General features: G+C 36.7%; 1 protein-coding gene across 1 annotated transcript; it reads left to right on the top strand.

Moving 5' to 3' along the window:
* Window positions 1-3,469: 3,469 nt before the first annotated feature.
* LOC138198551 (atrial natriuretic peptide receptor 2-like) lies at window positions 3,470-16,874 on the top strand. Its single transcript, XM_069150000.1, has 23 exons — window positions 3,470-3,551; window positions 4,667-4,757; window positions 4,992-5,124; window positions 5,750-5,873; window positions 6,376-6,480; window positions 7,263-7,365; window positions 8,339-8,484; window positions 8,573-8,645; window positions 8,939-9,083; window positions 9,434-9,520; window positions 9,622-9,765; window positions 10,226-10,347; window positions 10,621-10,765; window positions 10,938-10,986; window positions 11,071-11,178; window positions 11,340-11,459; window positions 11,573-11,666; window positions 12,057-12,144; window positions 12,323-12,462; window positions 12,700-12,852; window positions 13,960-14,058; window positions 14,851-14,942; window positions 15,702-16,874. Exons 1-23 carry the CDS (start codon window positions 3,507-3,509, stop codon window positions 15,810-15,812), a joined length of 2,517 nt encoding a protein of 838 aa, XP_069006101.1. The 5' UTR covers window positions 3,470-3,506; the 3' UTR covers window positions 15,813-16,874.
* Window positions 16,875-17,231: the final 357 nt, after the last annotated feature.

Here is a 17,231-nt window from a genome sequence, read left to right as displayed (position 1 = left end):
GGAGTGAATATGAGAGTGGTGATTGGGAAAGGTTTACACCTCTAGTGATTTGTTCGTTGAACTGACATTATTGAACTTCATTCTTGTGCAGTGCAACTTTTATACCTGATGGACTTTTAAAATCGTAAAAATTCACTGACTTTGTTAAGTAACTTTGGAGATTCACGCTTTATTTTGTTAAGCATCAAACACGATAACGTACTGTATATTTTATGTCTGTTTTTTCTTGCTGTTATGACATGACAGGACACAGAAAAACCAAGCAGCAGCCCCAAAAAATAGGTAAACACTTTTTTTTTTATATAACTTTCTGGCACAGTTAATAGTTTAGTAAGCCAATATAGATATTGGTTGGTTGGTCCACCACTTTATTCCAGACTGAAATATCTCTACAACTACTGACTGGATTGTAATGAAAGTTTAAAACCCCAGAGGATGAACACGAATGACTTTGGTGATCATTTGATCTTTCCAGCAGTGGTTTTGAGAAAAATCTCTCAGCAACTAGTGGATGGATTGTCTTGACATTTTCTGCTGATGTTAATGTGACCCTCTTGAAGATCTGTGTTCTTTGATGATCTTTAGAGCTTCCCTCCAGCACCATCCTAACGTCCAAATTTACTTGTAAATTTGTACAATATTTTCTTTCATGGCCAATTGAAAAAAACTATTTTCACATTATTTCCCTCATATCAGCTGAAGCCTATTTTGTGTGTAGGGATAATTAGCAAATTTGGGCATGCAAGCATGCTAATTTAAGTTGTGCTAAACATTGTAACTGTCAGTCTGAGCTGCTCAAGTGACCAAAGACTACTTTGCTGCACACACCACTAATTTGGTGATGTCAGCCAAAGTAACCATAAAACTACATGCAAATCCTGTTTGACTGAGGCAGACTGTCTCCATGTTTTAAATGAAAATTACTCAACATTAACTGATGATAACTGATTGTAATTGTTAGTCCAAAAACAGTTGATAACAGCCGATTTTAAACAAAAACCACTGAATGGATTACCCAACAGTAGAATTACATGACTTGAAGTTGGTCAGCAGCTGATGAAGTACCACTGCTTGAGATTTCTGGTGGCACTTCAGGATGATTGCTCAGGCCAATTAATGGTTGACCTCTAGTTTCCATGCAGTCAAGAATTGACTTGGTCAAAGTCTGAAAAGAATCGTTGAATCCTTAGTGGGAAAGACAAAATCTTCATCAAATTGGATTGCAAGGCACTTGCATCAGTAAAAAAAAACAACACAAAAAATATTATAATATAAATTTAGTATCATTGTAGAATATCAACAGTCACCTGACACTATTTGAAATATCCTATAAATATCACCCACCTTAATTTCAGTTCAGTTCTTCATCTGGAAAAGGATGAAATGTTCCAAACTAATGGAATAGTAAATCATTTATACATTAAAACATCTCTGGATTAAAAGCTGTATATTCTGTGCACATATATATGTAAATCAGTCAGTTCTTTCTAAATTATATAGTCTATACTTCATACTGTACACATGGTTTCTCTGCTCTACCCAAAAGCCCTGATAAAGTTTCAAATCTCCCCTCTAATTTACAAAACTCACCATGCTTGAAATACAGGCCTATTGTTCACTCTGCAACCACAAACTCACAGCCATTTTTATTTCCCCTCAAACGCGAGGTAATCTGTTTTTACAGCACTCCTAATCACATACTAAATATGTTTTCTACAATAAAAACTTGCACACCACTCAAGAAGTATTTCCCTAAACCAAACCAGCATCCTTTGACGGCAAAAGAAGAGGCATATTGTACATTTAGCTCTTTGAAAATACTCAGGATGCAGTTGCCCTTCAGTTTCAGTTTGGCTTGATTTGACTGGACAAATTCATGTGGTTTGCATTAAGAATATGTAGTGTAGTAGCCAGTACTGTCTCTGCCAAGGACTGCTGTCGACCTGTCGTGACTGCTGTCTGCCTCTCTGGTTTAGCATTCCCAAATAACATCAACTGTAAACTGTGTGGTGTGGCAGCCTTTTCCTACAGCTGTGCTGTAATTATGCATTCTTGAAAAAAGCCAAATAAATTTTACTAGATGTTTAGAAATGCTGTCTTTTGGTTTGTTTTTAGTCTCAGGGCAAACAGATGTGGGAATGTTTTCATCAGGATACGATGTTACATTAATATCCCTTGTGCTATAAAGATGAGGATATATCATTTTTCCAGATTGACTTATTCAGCGCAAATACACAAAATAAAAAATAACTAGATTTATTTGGGATTGTGTGCCTCCACCAACCAGTCAAGTTGCAGTTTACATCCATACCAGTCCATACTCATATACTATATGGAGTGAAGACTTTAAAGGAATTCTTATGTGTTCACATTCTTGGCCAATGAAGCTGATTGACAGCAGACAATGTTTCAACTATAGTTGTTGCTTCAAAGTGGCAACAAATTCTAAAACCCGGATGTTTCACACACATCTTTGACCCGAAAGCAGAGATAATCTATACAATCGGCACAATCTACCCAAGATTAGTGTGAGAAAATATGAAGCATGGTCACAAGCTCCCCTTCTGTTTCTGAGTTTTGGCGCTGAATAATGGTGAGTAAAGTGTGTGTGCAGAACATTTTGATGTCATAGTAAAGTTGACCTTTGACCTTTTGGATACAAAATGTAATACTTTGAAATGTTATCCTATTAAGCTTTGTTCAGACGGCAAGCAGTTTTTGATTTGTAAGACCACAGGACTGTTTTCCAAAAAGCCGTCTATGTTTCTAGATCATGTTTGTATATGGTTTCCTCTTTGCATTGAAGAGTTTTAACCTGAAATTTTGGATGCAGCCAACAAACTGTTCACAGACACTAGTTTTTTGGAAGTGTTTCTGAGCCTATGTAATGATTTTCACCATAGAATTGGGGCTGTTTTTAATGGTGCTTGCTGCCATCAAATTCAAAATAAGCACTTCTTAAAACAAGACAAATTTCTCAATTTCAACATTTGATGTTGTCTTTGGTCTATTTTTAATTAAATATGGGTTTACATGATTCACAAATCATCACATTCTGTTTTTATTTCCATTTTGCAGGGTCCCAACTTTTTGGGAAATGGAGTTGTATAAACAATTTCTATTCACAGGTTCGCACGTTCATCATGAACAGATTTAAACAACAGAAACATGCCCTATTGGTGAGTTCAAGTGCAACGGGAACCTGTAGGTAATGTCGACCCATAGGACAGTGAAGGTGAACTTGAGCACCTATTGAATGGGGACGTGATCAAACTTTGATTGGAGAACCTCTTCTGTTGATTGGACATTTAGGGACATGAGAGAGAGGGTGAGCCTAAAATAAAAACATTTGTGGAAGAGTATTGTGTCTTTGTTGAGGTGAATGCACACACACACACAACACACACACACACACACACACACACACACACACACACACACACTCTCACTCTCTCTCAGATTTGGTCAGTGTGACCGCAGCAAGTCTAGCCACAGCAGCAGTCCTCATGGCTCTACGGATAGCAGCATCCCTCTGCCTGTGTTTCTTGCTGGTAAGGTCTCACACTGGAGGATTTTTAAACATATCTCAACAATACACTTATTTCTAGAGAGGAATTGCATTTTTAAGGCCACAAATATTGAAGGTTTAACTCGTAATGTATTGCACTATGAGATGATATGGGGACAGGTGGGGGGAAAACTTCTACTTATTGCACAGAGGAAGGAATATAAGCAACTGTGGTAACTGAGTTAAATTTATTCACATTTTCTTTTATTGTTGGAGAACCCCTCTTGCTTTTGTTGTCTTGTCAGAAACATTTGTTGCTGTGGGCATATGGTCATGGGCTTGTGGTGTTTCAGTGTATTGCTGGGTTAATCGCAGTGGTGGAAGAAGTACTCAGATTGTTTACTGAAATAAAGGTACTGATCCTATGTTACTAAAAAGTATGTAAATATAATCAGAAAAAATTTACCTTATGTATTAAACGACTGATATTTAATCAATGATGCTGCTGATGCAGTGACGTTTAAGCAGCATTTAGCTGCTGTAGTTGGTTAAGGTGGTGCTAATTTTGTTTCTTCTGTATAAGACTGCAAATAATGATTCTTGTCATGATGGATAAATCTGCTAATTATTTTCTTGATCACTCAGAACATGGTAATACGTGTCCCCAAAGTGACACCATCTTTCCGAATCTCAGTTTATTAACAGTAAAAAAATCAATAAAATAATCAAGAGAAATACAGAAAATTTTCAGATTTGAGAAAGTGGATTTATGAAACGTTGGGTATTTTGCATAAAAAGTATCTTAAAAAACATGAATTTTAGAAGAGTTGCCAGATAATTTTCTGTTAATTGTTTGATTATTGTATCAACTAATCATTGCTGCTTTTATTTCTTAAGAACGTCATATCTTGTGTTTGTAAAGTAACATGAAACTAAACTTGTCAAATATATATAGTGGAGTAAAAGGTTCAACATTTCCCTCTGAAGTGTAGCAGAGAATAAATATTAAGTGGCATGAAACTTGCCAGCTTGTTGTGGGGCTGATTTACAAAACACTATAAAATTTGCATTCTTATTTTTATTTTTGATTGAAAGATAATATGAGGATTCTTACTTAAGGCTTCTCAAATATGTTTACACTACCTGTAATGTCTGCAGGGGGTAAATTGCTGGCACGATCTGGACAACACAGAGTACGACTGCTGGCCGATCAACAATCCAAATGATTTCAACATGATTAGCTGTGGAGGTAAAAAAAAATTTTTTTTTATTTTTTTTTTTTTAAACAATTTTCTACTTAAGGAGACAGCATTTACATTATTTGTCCACAGTTAATTTCACTGTGAAGTGGAGCTCAGTAAACCAGAGATGTTTGTGAAGTCATACAGTACTTGTGCAAATGCAGCACACAGTATCCTTACTGCATGCCTATGCAGACTATTGATTGTGTATGTTCAGTCATGATATGCATGTGTTGTCAAAGGTCTGGAAATGGCTTGGGTACAGCGTCCTCCAGAAAAAGTAACCAACGGGGAGGAATTCAATGTCTCGTACACCGTGACAGCCTCAGATTTCTTCTACGAGTACGCAGTCAGGAACAAGATTTTCCAGTTCAGGTGAGTGTCTTACATCAACACCTGTAAATGTCTGCCATGCTCAGAATGTCAGAATGCGCATGCACACACACACACACACACACACACACACACACACACACACACACACACACACACACACACACACACACACAGATGCAGCCACATGTTCATCCCTAAACTGATTCATTGATTGTTATTCAGGATGAGTTTGCTTGGAACACCTTGACACAGTTTTTGACACATTGTGATGGTACTTTATGTGCAGTTAGAGGTACAGAGTGTTTGCGTGTGCCATGGAAATAATTAGAAATAACCATTCGGGAAATAAGTAATTAGTCATATTATTTTTATTGTAAAATCACACATTGTCTCATAGTTTTATATATAAAATAATTTGTAAACAATAAATAGGATTTGTATTCATTATTAAGATAAGATGCTATAAACAAGGAATAAACATGAAAATGATTAAAAATGAGTTGACAACGATCCATAACTTATTGCTGACTGATACACCTGCATAAGCAAAGGTTTATTTAAGCTCTGGAGAGACAAGCCAAGCATCAGATTTTCATTTGAGCTTCTGCAGTAAATAACAACATGGGGTGTTGTGTAAATTAATTTATTTGTCCTTCACTTCTAGTGCTGCATCAGAGGCAAAGAGGTTCTGTCACGAACACGAGTGCCCATCAAACTGGAACAATGCCAATGAAATGAACTGCTGTGTGTATCACGCCAACATCCACTCCTGTCCTCTTGGCCTCATGGTTGGTACACAACACTGGTTTCACCTCCACAAACAAAATTTCTTAGGAGTCTATTACATTATTGATATAAGTATTTAGGATAATCCCAATCATTTCACACTCTAGCAGACACTTGTGTCCTCTGAATGTTCTTTCCGAGATTCAGTCAAGCAATCGCAAACAAATGTACCCATACTTATCGTACTTAAGTTTTACCATGTTTTATAAAGTCTTATTTAAAACTGTTCCACAAAATTCAGCTTTGATATTTGGTATTTTGACATTTCTGCAATATTTGTACTTTCTAATCTTTTACATGAGTGCCATAATTGAAAATCTTGGTCATGTTGATTTATGTTTGTGATGTCGTTTAATGAGTTCAGATCTCTAACATTTCCAAAACATCACCCATCCATGTTTATGGTCATTTTAAATTTAGCTATTTTAAAATCAGCAGACCAGAACCTCAGTGACAGTATTTCTGTTAACCTTTTTCTTTTTCCAACCTTTTATCTCTTTAAAGAAACAAGGTGGAATCTGTGGCCCATGGATTCCTGATGATGGTGAAATAGTGACTCACACTGTGTCCAAAGCAGGGATGATGTCCCAGAAATACTGGACGTCAAAGGTGAGCCAAGCCAAAATAAGCTCTTCAAAGGAATGTTTAACATGTGCTGAGTTTGGAGAACATTTTTTCTTACAGTACCACATCATGTTAACACCTGCTAATATTTTGTTTTACTGTATGTGTTGTTATGAACACTCAAAGACAAATATCAAAAATTGTATACCATAATATTATAATAAAAAAACAGGTGTTAATTTGTTTTTTATTTTTTACAGAATTAATCTTACAGGTTTGATCAGAGTGATGCATCCTTTGTGAAGCCTGCACTCTGTTGTGCTGACATGTTACATGTCATGTAACAACAGTCAGCCAGTTGTAATTACTTCTCTGTTATTAGCAAATTACCAGAGAACCATACTTTGGGTTGCAGCTGATGTAATGATTGTACATTTCCGACAAAAATGTGTCCATATTTATTACAAATGTTCAGTTGAAAGCTGACAGAATACTTTAAGCTACGAGGACGAGCAACCATGCTTACAGCCCGGATTATTTTGATTAATTTATGTGTGACACTTATCTGGAGGTTTGTGTATAATGTTTGCAACTATAATAACATTGAGTCTAAATAACGTTTTTTTTTCATGCATTTATTTATTTTTATTTACTAACGGATGGTCTAACATCACACTGCTGACATTTGTCTGCACATGTGATCACTTTAGTTTGGATTTTTTTAAGATCGCATAAAACAACAAATGTAAATATTATTTTTAATTGAGACTTAAAGATTTAAATAACACAAATGCATTTTGATGTGTCACTATTTTTTCTCATTTTAGGTTGTGTTAATCCACGTCGGAGTCACGTCAGTCATTGCTCATATCAAAATAGGGCAGATGCACGCAGCGCTGGAGTCCAAAGTGGTTGTTGTGAGCGCTCAAGGTCAGTCTGCATACACCCGGCACAAGCTGGAATAAACATGTTCAAATCTTTGCTGTTTGGATACAGTCATAAAGAGACACATTTGGCAAAGTTAATCTGTGCCATGCATCAGAGCAGTGTGTGATTGTATTTTTGTTATTTTAATCGGCCACACAGAAACAGTAGGATTAAGTCTTATTTACCCAACTTGTGCTTGACCTTGCGGTTGAATAGACATCCTTTAAAAACAATGAAGCAGAGTTACTCCACTAAACTTGATTTTGAACTTGCCGGTAGATATACTGCATGGTTTTATACAAATAGTTTTTTTTTATGTATTTGTAATGCTCCTTAAAATATCATGAGCCTCCTGTGAATTTTGCTATCTGTGTGAATTACAATTTAATACAGTCTGTGGTGAGAAAGTACATTTACCTAAGTACTGTAATTTCAAAAATGTTTGAAGTATTTGTCCTTTACAAGTCTTTCCACTTTGTTCTTGTACTCCATTTCAGGATGAAATGTGTTACTTTTCACTCCACTACATTTAATTACTAGGCACTTTACAGATTCAAATGAATACCAAATATATTAAACAAAATTATTCAGATGTATTTTTCAGGGGTTAAGATCAGAGAAGAATTTATTGTTTCCAGGGGAACGGTACCCAGAAGAATAGTTATGTTCAAATTAACCCCACCTTTACCAGCTGCAACATTAAAGTGATATAGCATACACATTAATCAATAAAAACAATTACAATCTAATAAAATATACACCGGTCTGAAATAAACTGTTTTACATAGTTTTTACTTCTAAACGTCAAGTACATTGTGATGCTAATAGCTTTGTGGTTTTAAGTAAGTCGAATTTTGAATGCAGTGCTGCAACCTGTATTTTAACATTGCAGTGATTATACTTCTATTTAAGTAAGCAGTCTGAGTAATTTCACCTATAGATTCAACAGAATATAAAATGTGTGATTTTGTTTCAGTGTGTGGGGATGATGTCTGCGAGCTGGAGGAAAACTGTCTGAACTGTCCTGCAGACTGCGGCATCTGCCCGATGTCCATCACTATCAAAGTGGCCATCGGGCTTCCAGTCACCCTGTTCAGCAGTGGCTTCATTCTCACCATGGTGGTCAGTATGTGTAACACACATGCAAAAACTCGCACAAACATGGATGATTTATGTTCTGATGTTTTGTTTTGTTTTGTTTTTCTTGCAGTGGCTCCAGTACCAGAAACAGAAGATGTTTTGGGACGAAAGCTGGATCATCAACTACAAGAACATAATATTTGGTAGAACGTCTCAAACATGCTGTTCACAGATTGACATGCATTTCCACAGGAAACATAACTCAATTGGAAACTCTAGACTTAGACTTCACATCACATTTATTTACATAAGGCAGAATTTTTTTTGAGCAATAATGAGTCAAGTCTGCAGGTGTATTACTTTGGCTTTGCACTATAATAAGAAACTGTTCTATCCATTTACAATATGCAGTCATGTCTGTACCTGGAGTTTTTGTAGGTTCATAGTCCAGCTGTAAAATTTCTCTGACACGAGTACCTGACCATCCTGTCTGCAGGCAGAGGCGGCCTCAGGGGCCTCGACAGCACCACCAGCCTGCATCATGTCAAGAGTCACTCCACCATCAGCCAAATGACTGATGTGACCGTGTTCACTGGACTCAACACGTCCTTCAAACAAGGCTGCATACAACCAGGCATATAGTGAGCCATATTTTATTATTGGTTTAGATAAATGCTGATGAATCATAAAGTTAAAGGATATGATATTTGACTGTAGTAGAGTTTTGTTATTGAGAAACATAATTCAACATTTTGTAAAAATAGAAATTTAGATAGATAGATACTTTATTATTATTTACCTGCTTTGATTGTAAGTGAACTTCCAGGAAGTAAACGAATGTTATAAACGTCATTAAATGACTTTAATCTGTTTGACTAAAAGTTTTGTGGCTGACTCCTCTGCATTTCACAAATACACTCTATTGCAAAGTACTTCTTCGATGTTCTATAATTAAGTACTGAAATGACGTTTACTTGATTTTGTCTTTTAGTGATGGAAGGACCGTTGCAGTGAAACACATCCACAAGAAACATTTCACCCTTTCTAAAACCATGAGGAAGGAGGTGAAAGAAGTTAGGTGAGGAAACATCCTGCTGAGGGAGAGGAACAACAAACATAAAAGTCGTTTTCTTCCAATCAAGCTCCTGCAGCTCATAATTTTTTTTCCATACCGGCCAGGCAACTGGACCATCCCAATCTTTGCAAGTTCATTGGTGGTTCCATCGAGGTGCCCTATGTGAGCATCATCACAGAGCACTGCCCCAAAGGAAGCCTGTCTGACGTTCTACTCAATGATGATATACCCATCAACTGGGGCTTCAGGTAAGAAATAACACAATTGCTTCCTTGTTTTTTAAACATTTTCCTGATAATCACATATTTGGTTTTCGATTTACATTTTATAAGAACCTGCTGTTGATAGCTTTTGGCTCATTGGAGTTAAAGATCTCAGTCTCGGCACTTTTGAGGTGTTATTGTTTTAAATCCCACAACTAATGAAAGACACAGATATCATTAGTAATATCATGAAAATGCAAACATGTTTTTTCTGTGTTAATCTTCAGCAGGAAATGTCTGATTTTGCTCTAATTAGCAAACACAAAGAGCTAATTTCCAGACAGTAATACCACAATTCTACAATCACACAAATATAAATACTGTGAAAGAAAAGGGTATTTCCTCATTAGAGCATAATACGATGCAATATTACATTTTAATGTTATGGTTGTGGCATGAGAAAATGTTATTTATGACATAAACAGTGACATGTTGGCCCATGCAGGTTGTCCTTTGCCACTGACATCGCCCGCGGGATGTCCTACCTCCACCAACATAAGGTGTTTCATGGGAGACTTCACTCCAGAAATTGTGTTGTTGATGACCGCTGGGTGTGCAAAATTTCAGGTAACAAAATATTACCATCAGATAAAAGGTGAGAGTGCAGTCTGCTGGAAAGACACACAATCTGTGTTCAAAGTCAAGTCTTTTGTCATTGTTATATTCTGTTTTCAGCAGTTATACCCCATGTGATAAGTCACTTAACATACACAGTTTAACACTAACTTTATAGAAGTCATTGCACCACATTCCTTATCAGCAGCAACGATATTATGAACGCAAAGTGAAACACTACATGCAGCTTTACTGTGCTTTGTATTTTCCTGTGTTTGGTCTCAGATTATGGACTCACAGCCTACAGAAAGGAGGACTTTGAATCCATCAGTAATGGCTTCAACTGTGAAGATGTCAACCTTATATACTGTGCTCCAGAGGTCCTGCTGGGAAGTGGCTCCAATATGACCCCAGCAGCAGACATCTACAGGTGGGTCTGATGAGACACTTGAATTTTTTATATGGACCACATGATAATTTGAGTAAATTGAAGACATGGGTTATGATAGAGAAACAAGCCTCACACATTTCTATTAAATCTTGGTAACTGCACAAGAATATAAATAGGAAATGATTTCCCTTCTCTTCCTGCCTCTCCTCAGCTACTCCATGATTCTGATTGAGATTGCCACTCGCTCTGAACTCATTTTAGTGAGTATAACAGCCCTCTCCTTAGATTATAACCTTCAGCTTCATTTTGATCTTTGCTTTGTAACCAGTAGTTCTCTCTAACAGGACCAGGCTGAGGGAGTGAGGATGGATATTATGTGGCGCCCCCCTTTGCCTGAACTCAAAGCAGGAAAGGCTGATACTGACTGTCCCAACCAGGATGACTATTGTGAGGTCTGTCACATGCACAGACATAATGGGGGAAATGTGATTTTTGTACTCATAAAGCTCCTGATAATTAGGCTCTTCAATAACTTCAGACGAGGACATTTATTATAAGTATTATTCTGCATGATCACATTAGTTAGCGAGGCCTCGCTGTTTTCTTTGAGCAGCTCATCAAGAAGTGCTGGTGTCACAATGTCACCATGAGGCCCACATTCGATCAGGTGAAGAAGACGCTTGAAAAGATGAACCTACACAAAGTCAGCCCTGTGGACATGATGATGAACCTGGTAATAACCCAGTGAAACGTAACTAAATTGAATGAATATGGTTTAATAATGCAAGACTATTTGTACCATCTTGATTGCTGCGAGTTTCAAACAGATAGTTTGTGTAACTGCAGATGGAGAAGTACAGCAAGCATCTGGAGGCCATAGTTGCAGAAAGAACACAGGACCTACTTCAAGAGAAACAGAAGACAGATCAATTGTTATACAGTAAGTCAGAATAGCAACCAGGAGGGATGAGAATGGTTGACATTTCTCTTATGATTGATCCTGAGAAGAATCATGATGTTTAGGAATTGACTTCGTGACGTTAAAGAGATAACACTGATATTTCTAGTACAAGCAGGACAGGGTATATTGTATGAGGTGAGGATGAATTAACTTGCACTTATACACTCCTTATCAACAACATGTGCATACCATAGGGCATGGACAGAGATGTCGTTGAATTATTAGGCAATGAATTGATACTAACACTTTGTGAAGCTGTAATGTTGGAGGAGTCACTCAAATGTGATCACTGCCATCTGCTGGAGGAGAAGAAGCAATTATTGCCCCAAAGACAGACATAGCATCTCAAGTTTGTAAATCCTTCTGCAGGTATGTTACCAAAGCCGGTGGCTGATGAACTTCGTCAAGGCCGAACGTTAGCAGCCCAGAGCTACTCCAATGCCACCCTCTACTTCAGGTTTGTGTTTGTATAAATCAAGTTAATACCAAAGAGTTTTGTTTTTTAATGGGCTTAATGGGTTTCAGAGTATAAGTTAATTTTGTTTCATTTGTGGTATGAATTTAGATTTAATCTGTGTTTTGTTTTTTTACCCCTTTCTGTACATGAATAATTTTGTATGACTCCTCTCTGGCAGTGACATTGTGGGCTTTACTCAGCTGTCTGGTACCAGCACTCCCTACCAGGTGGTGGACTTCCTCAACCAACTCTACACCACCTTCGATGACATCATTGACAATTACGATGTGTACAAAGTAGAGACAATAGGCGATGCTTGTGAGTAAGGATGTTAGGTGGATGTTTAACTGACTAATAAACACAAAGTCATAAATAACGTTGATGAGGCTGAACCTTAAAATAGGTGACAACAAACTAACCTGATTTTAGCTTTTAAATAAGAACTACATCCAAAAAAATAGGTGACAGGAAGATACAAAGCTGAAATATGTATCATCTAAAAGGCAATTTTTTTTAATTTACTGCCATTTATCAGTATATCTCTCACTCTTTCAGACATGGTGGTGTCTGGGGTCCCTAAAGAGAATGGCATCAATCACGCTGGAGAGATCGCCAGCATGGCCCTGGATCTTGTCAGTGTCTGCCACTCTTTTAAGATCCCCCACAAGCCCAGCACACAGCTGAAGATCCGAGCTGGAATCCACTCAGGTACGGAGGATCTCACATCTGCATCCAGCATCTGTTTAACAGTTTTTCTCACCCCATTCTGTTTCCCAGTGAATTGAAGATTTTTACGGAGTCACCTTAAACATGTATGAATCTATTACAGGATAAATGTGATTAAAATAAATCTAAATGGAGCATAAATTGTAACCAAAAATTTGAACTTAGAGAGAACAGTATATTATTTTGCATGTTATATCTCCCTCGGGCGGCACAGTGGTGCAGTGGTTAGCATTGTCGCCTCACAGCAAAAAGGTTTCAGGTCCGATTCCGTGCCTGCGTGGGTCCCTCCGGGTCCTCCGGCTTCCTCTTACCATCCAAAAACATGCATATCAGGTCAATTGGTGATTCTACAAAAAAAAAAATGAGAGCGAATGAGAGCGAATGAGAGCGTGAATGGTCTTTGTTTCCTTCTGTCTCTATGTGTTGGCCCTGTGACCTGTCTAGGGTGTACCCTGCCTTTGCCCAAAGTGAGCTGGGATAGGCTGCGTGACCCTGTTCAGGATAAAACGGGTGTAGATAATGGATGGATATCTCAGCTCATGATAAATAAAATAATGCATAAAGCATCGCATCCATGTTTTTAGAGGAAACTTGGAGTTCATTTGTTTCTCTTCTCTGACCTGATATCTGTCTGTTTCCATATTTTAGAGAAATTTTAAAATGTTTTCTTTTCTCAGGCTTATCTTAGTTCTTGCTCAGCATGTGTTAATGGCCGCTCAGCTGATTTTAACTTGTTTTTAAATATAATTTTGTCTACAGTTTGTGAGGTTATGCTGATTTGGTTTTCATTTTTTATTGATATATCTTTAGTTTAGTTTCAACCTTGTTTTAAAATGATTTCATCATGTTAATTAATTGCTGTTATGCTGATGTTAAGCACTTTGGAGTACAACTGTGTATCAAATGTGCCCTACGAATAACATTGACTTGTCTCGACCCACACTGTTTCTTTTAAGTGTGACAATAATCAATTATTGAAACAATATAAGGTAAGAAATTGCTCTGTTTGAACAGAGGAGTGTTTAGAGCATCATCATATCCACAGCCTGGCAGTGTCATATATTATGTTGCTGCTGTTTATTCTGTCAGGACCTGTTGTAGCTGGTGTAGTTGGCACCAAAATGCCACGTTATTGCCTGTTTGGGGACACTGTCAACACAGCGTCACGGATGGAATCAACAAGTGAAGGTAATGAAATTGTTAAACTTTTTATTCACTTTAGAAAAAAAAGCATAAAACTGTGTGCAGGTTTGAGTCAAGAGTTTGCCTGCAGCACTGTAGTAAATGACTTGTCCTGTGGCTGCAAACATCATTGTACTTGTGGTGCTCATGTTTGTTCACCTTTACAACACAGTGTGTCAGCATGAAGAATGAATAATTCACTCACACCTTAGCACCTATTCCTCTGCATAAAGTTTGTGACATAATGGAGAAGCACAAGGTAAATGTGGGCTCAGATTGTCAGTTGACTAGAAAAGAGAAACACAAAAGTTTTAAAATATAGATCAAATCTTAAATTTGCATTATTTTCTGGGAAATCCCATATATGTGTGAGTGAGATTTTACTGGGACATTTAGTATATACGCTTTTATTTCTGGAAAAGGAGAACAAAAAAACATATATCTGTTGTAAACATTACATATTTGGTACCTAAACATTCAAAGTTTGTCTCTCGATTCCTAGCAAGTCTTACATATTTCATACAGCCTTTTACTTGTATGTAATATAGGTACATTTTGTACCATGTATGAGTCATGTATGGGATGCTATAAAATGTACTATATGTAAACTATTCAGTAATACCTGTCATAAATAATATGTATGACGTGACAGAAACTTTAGTATATACTTTAAGTTATATACAGTATCAAAATCATTTAAATCTGAAAAAAAGTGATCTAAAACAGTATGTGTTTCACATAATGAAATAAGATTAGATAATGAGCTGTGTTTTGTTTTTTCGATCATCTTTATCACAGCGCTGAAGATCCAGGTGAGTGGTGCCACAGCTGACTTGCTTCACACACTCACAGGTTACATTCTGACCTGCAGAGGAACTCTTAATGTCAAGGTAAGTTTACCAGAAGCTAACATTCATGCATTATATAGTTTCTAACCTGTGTTGAGAAATATTGAGACAGTTTTAACTGGCTGGAGAAAAGGCATTGGACTTTTTATAGCTGCTCTACAGTTTTAGTTTAAATGAGGATGGTTGCCGTACTGATTTTACCTTTAATTGTGTTGGAAAACACTTATCTCCGAAAAAAAATATAAAAACTTGCACAGCCACAATGTTTTTCAAATTAAAACCAATTAGGGTGGGATGTGTTGCATATAATGCTATCTGTTACTTCTTTAATTATTGTTTGTTTTTTTAAAGCAAAATATAAACCAAAATAACTACATACAATTGGTTGTAGCTCATTAGAAAATGGCCTGAAAAGACATTAGTAAGGCTGAGATTTGAAAAGATCAGAGAAAATCCCAAACCTCTGTTCAAGGAAAAAAAAACTGCCTCTATCTGGTATTTGATCTCTTTTTTCATGGACGTATTGTGTTCTGGTTTCTTCTCAAATTGTAACCTAAAACCTTTTTTTGGGTGGTGCCAGTGTGATAATATGGGAGGGGTTTGCTCGTCAGCCCCAAGGGACAGGGCTGCTATGCTGACACTTGTGATTTGTTGCACAGAGGCGGCCTCAGCTGCTGCTCTCTGCCCTCCATTAAACCCTAATGGCTTTATTTAAAATTCAAAGGGACACATGCTTTGCAATATGATTCTTTTTTCTCTCCCTCACTCACCCTGTCACTCTAATTTTTCTTAATCCAACAGGGCAAAGGGGAAATGACAACATGGTGGCTCGAAGCAAAAAAAGACAATCACACAGACCCACTACTCAGAACATCTGAATCCACAGCAGTACCAGTACCAGTTAGTGACTAGATTTGAGTATATCATAAAATTTGATAATAGCTGTAGAAGAAGTGGTCAGGCTTCATGTTGTGAAATTGATCTGTGTCCATGTGAGCTATTCTGGGGATAAATATAGTGATAGAATAAACAAATACTTGATCACAAACTTAAATGTTATACTGGGTTGTACATTTAAAAGATGATTTTACCAGTAAAGGTTCCAAAAGTGCTTGTCATTATCATAGTTCCCTTGCTGTAACATGAAGCAATGATGAAAAGCTAAAGATAATAATTTGTAGAAATAACCAGAAATGCACAATCTTGTCCAAATTTTTATTTTTTAAGTAATTTACAGAATTTGCTCCGGACATAGTCATGTATCATTTATTTTTTCATTTACTGGGAAGAATGTAAAAAAAGAGATACTGAAAAACGTGCCAGAGTTGAGGACATTTTTCTTTTCTTTCTTAAATAGTTTAGTTTGTATTTTTTTTGCAATCCTATTTCTTACAAGTCATTGAGACATTCACTGCCTGAAAATTTAGAAAACCTACTCTTACAATATAACTAAAACTTAGATAAACTCTCTTTGGTTTACAAAGTATCACTTTTCTAATCTGCCATCAAATACTTCAAACATGCTCTGGGCAACACAGGTCATGGCAAAAAAAAAACCCACAGATGTAATTAATAAACTTTGTAATGGCTGTTGTTCATGTGATGTTGCCATGGGCCTCCACTTTTGAACATGTATATTCACTGGTGTTGCTCCTTTGTAAACTAAAAAAAAAAAAAAGTCATCGTGAATATTTTTTATACCACCTGTGATTTTTCTGCCATGACCAATTGAAACATATTCCCTGTAAAATATTCCTTAAACATGGATGTAATTTGGAACCAAACGCTAACAAAGCTGAGTTTGCTTTAAATTTTCAAAATGTTGTATGTCTAGTTGATGCAAAAGAGATGTGATACCTACAAACACTACTTTTGTGAAATAAGAATGTAGGCTACAATTGTCTGTTGTAGTAATACATGTGCATTGAGTGTTATAATTGTATTGTTCTTATATGCATTAAAGTTACTTTAAAATTATAACACTGTCCATAGGCTGCATTTATCTGATTAAAGTGTGCCTTTCACTGCATTACGTCAGTTTATTAATAGAAACTGGTATTTATGAACACATAGCACAAAATAACAAGACAGTAAACCCTATTTTCTCTGTCTGACTTGTAATATGCTAACATCCAAATAATATATCACAAAAATATTACACAAAATATTACACACGATATATTTGTTAAAGAGAAAACTTCTTGCATCCTCTGTGTGTTCTTTATGTTTGGGCTTGAAACTGACGGGATCGAAACCCATTTTAAATATTAATCGCCGTTTTTAACACTTGAAGTGTCTTACTGGCAACAGCCAATCACATTGAGCCGTGTT

The sequence above is a fragment of the Embiotoca jacksoni genome, unplaced genomic scaffold, assembly GCF_022577435.1.
Source record: "Embiotoca jacksoni isolate LCO1_2020_lvr unplaced genomic scaffold, fEmbJac1.0.p SCAF_16, whole genome shotgun sequence".
In the NCBI taxonomy this organism is placed as follows: Eukaryota; Metazoa; Chordata; class Actinopteri; family Embiotocidae; genus Embiotoca; species Embiotoca jacksoni.
This window is presented reverse-complemented; position numbering and strand designations above follow the sequence as displayed.